The sequence below is a fragment of the Nannobrachium achirus genome (assembly GCF_963921795.1).
Source record: "Nannobrachium achirus genome assembly, chromosome: 3".
NCBI lineage: Eukaryota > Metazoa > Chordata > Actinopteri > Myctophiformes > Myctophidae > Nannobrachium > Nannobrachium achirus.
This window is the reverse complement of record NC_137812.1, coordinates 60,847,880-60,856,612: the sequence shown is the minus strand read 5'-3', so window position 1 is coordinate 60,856,612 and position 8,733 is coordinate 60,847,880. Positions and strand designations below refer to the sequence as shown.

At 41.6% G+C, this 8,733-nt stretch overlaps 1 protein-coding gene across 1 annotated transcript; it reads right to left on the bottom strand.

The window, feature by feature from the left end:
• Nucleotides 1–2,723: 2,723 nt before the first annotated feature.
• Nucleotides 2,724–3,754, bottom strand: LOC308282357 (GTPase IMAP family member 9-like; the record flags this gene model as incomplete). Its single annotated transcript, XM_080722704.1, has 3 exons — nucleotides 3,644–3,754; nucleotides 2,838–3,471; nucleotides 2,724–2,751 (listed from the first exon to the last, which is right to left on the bottom strand). Exons 1-3 carry the CDS (start codon nucleotides 3,747–3,749, stop codon nucleotides 2,724–2,726), a joined length of 768 nt encoding a protein of 255 aa, XP_080578830.1. The 5' UTR covers nucleotides 3,750–3,754.
• Between the last annotated feature and the right edge of the window lie 4,979 nt (nucleotides 3,755–8,733).

Sequence of the window (8,733 nt, the reverse complement as noted above, 5' to 3'; positions counted from 1 at the left end):
ACCATGTAATGGACGTTTTTTAAGTTACTATAAGTAAGTTAACCAGATCAGGAAGATGCAGGACTGCATTGTCAGGAATCAGACTTCATACTTTATTGTAGGTTTCATCACAGAAGAGAGAGACTTGCGTCTCCCTCCAGAGCTTCCCCCATCAGCCCCCAACACCCATGTCCCACACACATTTATTCATAGGCAGGGAGATGTACAGAAAGGTAACAGCAGATGAATAATAATAATAAATCAACACCATAATGATTGTTATATGAATTTTGCCACCACAACCATACGTGGACTCCATCTCCATAGTCATATAAGGGTTCCGTTCACTTCCACCACCTGTTCTCTCCCCGGTAAGACTGCATCCAGCTTACTGCTGCGCTGTCAAGACCAATAGCTTTCAATTTATCAATAAGAATAGAGTGATTTACGGTGTCAAATGCCTTCTGAAGGTCCAGCATGGGGAAATCTCGATATTTCTATGTTTCATTAGTTCGACTAAGGGTTAGGGTTAGGGTTAAGGTTAATGTTCTTATCTCATGAATGTTTACACAAATGACAATAATAGATGACGAAAACAGATGATCATAATAGATGACAACAAGGTGAGGTCATGTTTTCATGTTGATTCATCTTCACATGTGAATCCATATCAGTGGCAAAAGTTCATATCTTCCATAAGAGTTGTTGTGATGACGTTATTAGTCAGAGAGACGCCTTTGATTCCAGAATATAGGCAGACAAGGCGCTGCCATGGTGACAGGGTTCAATCTGACTCATATGCAGGTTTTTTGGGAGGAATTGACTATAGCGTTGGTTCGGTTTCTTCGTTTTTTACCCTGTTTGATAAGTTGCTTTGACAATGGGTACCCAGATTGATCAACCTGTGACTGATCATTGTGTTAAACTGACATGACATGCCTCGTCCCTCTTTTCCCTCACTTTTTACCCTCAGTGTTGAAAACATCAAAACAAAGTTATATTTGGGGGATACGCAAGGATTCACTATGAATCATTGCAACAACAAATAGCCTACACAGCAAAACACAAGGAGGCACTGAGACTGGGATCAAGTACATATTCCTGCAACAATTTACAAAAAAAGTGTATTTTTTTATGTTTTTTTTTTTCTGAAAAAAAGAACGAAAAGAAAACACTTTTGTTTTTGTTTTCCCTTTAGCCTACTTCCCGAATATTCGGCACAGTAGCAGAACCCACTTGAATGGAACAGAACTGTGTGAGAAAGGTTAAAGCTCTGTTCTGATAGTAATTATTGCTGTGACTCAGCATCTCTCTAGCTCTTTGATGAGGAGAAAATAAAATTTCAGGTGCATGGTGCCAATTTAATCCAGTCAGGAGAGAGTAGGCTACCCAGTTATCTGCTTAAAGCCTATCCTGTCCTGTATGAGTTATCTCTCCCGAGAGAGAGAGAGAGAGAGAGAGAGAGAGAGAGAGAATGAATGAATGAATGAATGAATGATTATTCATTAATCAATTTGTTTATTTATTTTATTTGTAAATGTTGTATGGAGAATGAGTGTATAGATATGAAATACCACAACAGATTTCAACAAACAGTAACACCCAATGAATACAAGAGACCAAATTAATACACAATGCTTTATTATTTGTCGGTAGAGCTCTTGCCTTTGGACCGCAAGTCATGGGTACAATTACGAGCACCGCCAAATCAGCATAATTATGAGTTGCACGGCTTGGGGTGCGGCAAGTCATGCGGCAGTAAGTACTGGGAGCTGATGGTAGGTGTGGCACTCCACCTCAGCACTCTATCTCCCAGGGGTCTAGCGCATTGTAACAGGGACAGACTCCCGTGTTTGACAAAATAAAGAACTTAGTCGACTAAAACTATGATGAAAAATGTTCGTCGACTACCTATTTTGTCACTGATGAAAACTAAATCAAAACTAAGCTATGAAGACCAAAACTGAGTAAATAAATTGACAATTTCGTCAAGAAATAAAAACTAGACTAAAACATATTTTCAAACATTTCTAACCGTATGTAAATGTGTGCTATTAGTGAGCCCCCAAAATTGAAGTATAGTTGGTTAATAAAATAAAATGTTATCACCAGATGTAAAAAAGTAAATAAAATTAAACTAGAAGTAGTGCTCTTCTAACACAGGTCTCCGCCAGGTCAGGTAGGTAATTGTGCTGCCATGTGCTCTTCTGCCTTTCACCGCAATCGGATGTTGCATTCATGATTTGTTCCAAAAATTCAAAATCCCAAACTGTTCAAAATGGTCCAATCCTGCAAACTTTGGAAGCCAATGCTAGCATTAGGATGGAATATGAAATATTGAACAGATCAATCTTGATCACATGACTATAGATACTGTGTACCAATTTGCATGATTTGGGGGTAAAATCTGAAGGAGTAATATAAAAAAGGTTTTACATAAGTCGGCCTCCTGGTGGCGCTATAAAATGCAGATGTGAAAAATGCAGGTCAAAAGATCGGTGGAGTTATAGGTAAAACACGAATCTGCCTGTTATAACGCCATGATTTGAAAATGTTGAAGTGGCATTTCTTCCTCGGCCTAGTGGGAATGTGCTTGCACAATTTCACCAAAATTGTGGGGCAGAGTTTCTGAATTGGCATCTCCGGTGGTGCCGGAGATTAGCTGGTAACAGACGGACGGACGGACGGACGGACGGACGGTCACCCCTCACTTGTCATTGTAAGAGTTATACAATTTAAGGCATTCAGTTTGAGTCAATCCCAGGCCAACACCTGCAGACATTAATATAGGAGAGGAAATAACTGCCCCTACACTAAGTAATGCCAGAGAAGCAAACCCCATCTTTTGACACCAAGACCATGACATCTCCTCGATCTTCTGCTGTGCTTTCTTGTACATGTCATTGGTGTAGTATTCACCTCCATTTTCTTCCACCATTAGCTCTATCTTCTCTAGAAGTTCTTCGACCTGGTAACGAGACTTCACTCTCTTATTACTGAGTGAATAGTACCTCCTCCCACAAGAGTTGATCAACCTCCTTAGCTCTTCACTCTCTTTCAGATAGTCCTCCATTGACATTTCCAGCTCGTCTGCATGTGTGAACAGAACTATGGTGTACATGGAGGCATCAGGGCCAAAGTTCTTTTCGATCCATCTGATGGCATTCCTCTCCTCCTCAGTGTATCTCACATCCAACCTGATCACCAGTAGGAATGCGTGGGGTCCTGGAACAGACAGCTTGACCCACTCCTCGATATTTTCTTTTACCTCCTCTTTTGTCATGTTGGTGTCATAGAGGCCCGGCGTATCGACAACCTCGATTTTCCTTCCGTCTATTACCTCCTCCTCCTTCTGACAACGCTTTGTCTCAGACTTGGGTGACCCAGACACACTAAAGACATTCTTCCCTAGGATGGTGTTTCCAGATGCACTCTTTCCCGACCCTGTCTTCCCTAAAAGAATGAGTCTCAGGTCTTTGAGCTGCTTAGAATCTGTGGCCAGTTGAAAAAAGAAAGAAGTGGACATGTTACGTAACCTAAAGGAATGTCAGCAACACCTCAACAACAATAGAAATACAGATAATAAAACATGAGTCTCCTGTGTGTGTGTGTGTGTGTGTGTGTGTGCGTGCGTGCGTGCGTGCGTGCGTGCGTGCGTCCATACCTTTGCCTTGCCCCTTGCATTCAGCAGTGAAGATCTGAACCCAAAATGTGACCAGCAAAAGCAGGCTCCAATTTGAGACCCAACCTTTCCTGTGTGCCATCACCATAGCGCTGACCTTGAATCATCAACAAAATATATAGATTGAGAAATATGCTGTTTGATAATAACCAATGTCCGATGTCGTAGGACATCCGAGTAAATATAGAAACTACAGTAAAAATAGCCTTTACATAATTATTCACATACCTGTTTCCTTGAAAATATGGCGCTCCCTGTACTGTAGGTAGAAGCAGATTCCTGATATGTATGGTAGCTTGGTAGTGTTAGCAGCTCCTCGTCCTACTAACAGGTGATTTACTGCTAGGCTTTCTTTTATATGTGCTGAGTTTCACTGAACCTACCTGCCATAAAAGTATTTTCCGCTTGGTTTCAGAGTAAACGAAACTTAACACAGTGCTGGCAGGGGAATTTGCCAATTCTCCAGGCTTCCTTGTTGTGATTGTAAACGTCATTGACTTTTGTGAAGTAGTTTGACAGGTTAGGTAGCCTACATGGGTGACTTTGTGGTGTATAGCCTATCTGATTATAGACCGGGCCCATATTGCATGTTGCTGTACTCTGTCCTGTACCCTGAGTCATCCAACCAAAATGAGCAGGGGTTAAAAATAGATTAGCAGGGTGCCCGCTGGCCTACCGGTCCAGGCACATAGGCTCTAATGCCTTGACAGCGTGTTGCAGATTCGAATAGGGCAGGCGTCCTGGTGGTGCTATAATAGGCCTATGTAAAAATAGGCCAATGTGGCATGTGCATGTATCTTAGACCTTTCATAGCAATCGGACACTGCATGCATGATTTGAGTCATTGTGTTCCAAAAATATGTTTTGCTAAAGTGGAACTGCTGTGGTGCTATAACAGGCCAATGTGAAAAGGGTAGCGTTTGTTCCTTGACCTAGTGGGAATATGTGTGACACATTTCACAGTAATCGCAAGCTGCTGATGATTAGAGGCATTTTGTTCAAAACTGACCAATCCTGCAAACTTTGAAAGTCAGTATTAGCCAATTAGGATGGAATATGAAATATCAGACGGATCGTCTTGATCACATGACTGTACTGATTTGCGTGATTGTTGGAGAAAATGGAATGGACATTAATATAAGTTGTCCTCCTGGTGGCTATAAAAGGCAAATGTGAAAAATGCAGGACAAAGGTTTAGCCTCTAGGCCGTCTAGGGAGTGCACATACAAAGTTTTCCATTTATTGGTGGAGTTAAAGGTAAACTGGAGTTAAAGGTAAACTATCCCTCCGGATAGGATAGCATCCAGCTCACTGATGTGCTGTATTGTAAACCTAGCACACATGTGCTTGATTGACAGAAGCAGGACACCATCTACTGGAGTAAGGAGGAATAGCATAATAAGGTTGTGTGTGTGTGTGTGTGTGTGTGTGTGTGTGTGTGTGTGTGTGTGTGTGTGTGTGTGTGTGTGTGTGTGTGTGTGTGTGTGTGTGTGTGTGTGTTTGTACCCTTTCTATGAGCTCTGTCCTTATCTCAGTGTCCCCACCTCTGCTGCTGTCAACCAGTGACTGATCAATGTGTTACTGGAATGAACTCACCTCCATCATCACACTTATTAAATCAATATTTTTTTAAACCTTCATCATTTCCCTCACTTTTTATCCCCAGTGTTGAAAACATCAAAACAAAGCTATATTGGGGGGAAATGCTCTTGGATTCACTGATAGAATCATTGCAACATCAAATACACAACAAAACGCAAAGAGGCACTGAGACAACATGGGATCAAGTTCATATTCCAGTAACCATTTTACAACATCTTGTGCAAAACACTTTTCAGTTCTCATTTTAAACCTCCCAAATATTCTGCACAGAACTCACCTGAATAGAACAGAACAGAGTGACAACGCACCAGTTAAAGCTCTCTTTTCTGTTAGTAATTACTGCTATCTAGTGTGTCTCTGCATCTCTCCACTCTCCAGCAGTCCAGCTCTTTGATGAAGAGAAAATACATTTTCAGGAGGGTTGCTTGCCAATTTAATCCAGTCAGGATAGTGTACCCAGTTATCTGCTTCAATAGGTGTGTTCCATTTCCAATTCTGTCTGTGGATTTCTTTGTATCATCTCTTCCAATATCACTTGTTTATACTATGAGTTATCTCTCCAGAGAGAGAGCAAATTGGTATCCTGACCTGAAAATGCACTTTATGTTTACCAAAAAGGTGGAGAGACAGGGAGACCCTGGTTATTGGTTAAAGAACAAACACAATATAGCAACGTGTGGGAATATAGAGCAATTTAAGACTTCTTTTAAGAAAACACTTACACCATTTAATCTTTGTTGGTCTTACTCTCCCCTTTACAGTATTATTGGAGGGGTTGCAAATTCTCAGTCTCGAACCTACCTGCCAGCAAAGTATATTCTGTTTGGTTTCAGAGTAAACTAAACTTAACACAGTGGTGGCAGGGGAATTTGCCAATTCCCCGGCTTCCTTGTTGTGATTGTAGACGTCATTGACTTTTGTGAAGTAGTTTGACAGGTATGGGTGACTTTGTGGTGTATAGCCTATCTTATTATAGACCAGGCCCATTGCATGTTGCTGTACTCTGACCTCTGGGTTAACGTTAAATTATAGATTAGCAGGGCGCCCGCTGGCCTACCGGTCCAGGCACAAACCAAATAGGCTCTAATGCCTTGACAGCGTGTTGCAGATTCGAATCCTGATCCTGACAACCTTTGCTGCGTGTCACTCCCCATTTATTCCTGTCAGTCTACTCTCCTATCAATAAAGGCATAAAAGCCCCAAAACAAATCTAAACTAGAGGCAGTGCTCTTCCAAGCACAGGTCTCCACCAGGGCAGACGTCCTGGTGGTGCTATAATAGGCCTATGTAAAAATAGGCCAATGTGGCATGTGTTCTTCGCCAATCATAGACCTTTCATGGCAATCGGACGCTGCATGCATAATTTGTGACATTGTGTTGCAAAAATGTGTTTTGCTAAAGTGGACCTGCTGTGGTGCTATAACAGGCCAATGTTAAAAGGGTAGCGTTTGTTCCTTGACCTAGGGGGAATCTCAAAAAAAGAAAACTCCATCAGGTGGCCCTGCAATCATTGCTTCAAATGTACAGTAAATCCTCTGAGTGTTAATCCTCCAAATGTACGGGCACGTACGGTATTGCACAGTGTTGTAGTGCTAAATTTGGAAGTGTGGGCACTCCCTGCGCGTGCACGCACATGCACGTGCGTCCGTGCGCGTGCACATAACGTTTTCGCTGGCTTAAAACGGGTCTGCGCGGCGGCAGAAATAGCCTTAGACCAGTGGTTCTCAACCACTAATTTGATGACCGGATCATCAGCCAAACTTCCCATGCAAAATAGCTCCACAACTGATATTTCCAATTAATTAGTCCATTTTCAAATCTTATATTACCATCTGCTGTTAGTCATGCTCATTTCAGCACGGCTGGCGAGCCTATATTTCAACCAATTGCTGGGTCAGAACGACCTGAAAATATAATATCAACTGACTTGACTTGAGAGAAGTGTGGGCACTCCGTACCCCCCCCCCCCCCCCCCCCACTACATCCCTGGTATTGCATCTTCCTCTTATACTTCTCTTCTGTGTATTTCCAAAACTTTCAGGAAATGGGAAAGAAATAACCTGTGTTCCAATGGATCCATTGTAGTTATTATTTAGTCAGGGCAGGCTCTTGTTAATGCTCTTAATTGGTTAAATAATGACTTCCATGTGTTATGGATCATTGAGAAATATTATGTTTACATGCTGCTGAACTGAATTCAAATTATTGTTTAGTTGCAATAGACTGTAGCAACAATTCATGGTCGCTTTTGGCTGTTGATTTAGCTGTCCCACTTTTATGTCTCGTATAACCTGCACTCACTCCATAGGGGAGAGATGCCAGTAAGGGCGGCCACACTTTGGCACTCGCCCTCCCTCAGAGATGTAGCTGGCAATATCACAGTAAGCACTGAAAAGTAACAGTTTTGGACATACAAGGTTTCCACCCAACAGCGACGATATTATACCTTTTTATAATAGCACCTAATTGCATCTGAATGAGACAAGACACTTTTTGATGGTCATGAATACATGTATTTATATAATTATGGTTGGAGTTACATAAGAGGAAACAGAGATGAATGCTTTCATCACTATTTTATAGATGTGGGAGATGCAGAGCTGGAACTGATGTACAGTCTGTATCCATTCATCACCACACTTAAAAAGAGGCTTTTGCTTCCTTCAATGCACAGTTAACAATATTACTGCAACTGATATGAGTCATATAATGACCATAATGAGTGGCAGTGGTCTGTCATCCGCTGCCAAATGGTTTTCAAGATTCATTTGATAGCAGTGTCCATGGAAACGCACCTGCCTCCAAAGTGATGATTGATAGACCTTCAGTGCAGTGACAACACAGCATGGAAAACAACCTCCCTTTTTTCACTGTGGAAAATGTTACACAGAGTTTATACAACGATCATGAAAATAATGTGGAAGCTATCTTTAAATTAGAATGTGATATCTTACTTGCTGTGTAAAACTGTACATTTGGTCGTTATTGGGTTGGTAGTAAACACAACTAAAGAAATGATGTAACATCTAGGCTAGCTGGGTTACTATACTGTCCATGCACAGACTGTACTGTTCATCACTTTTCTGCTGCTGTTTTTAATCTGTCTTTAATTATTTGTTTGTTTGTTTTTATCTGTTTCTAACGTTTTTCCTTTGCTGTACTGTACATTACTTTGATCTGCATTTCTCTGTATGAAAAGTGATAAATAAACAATAAACATTATCATTATCATTATGGACTGGCTTGACAACTGCAACTCCCTCCCTGTTCGGCCAAGTGTGCTCTCTCAAACCCCTACGGCTGATCCTGTATGCCCAGGCACGTCCACACATAGACATCAAAGGGGGCTTGAGCCCCTGCCCTTTTATCCGTCTGTAAAAAGTGCCCTCTTCAGGCCATGGATTCAGTTTTTACTGTGGTAAAATATGCTGATGCCCTCTTTCCTCTTTCCATACCTGAAGGCAGCATTC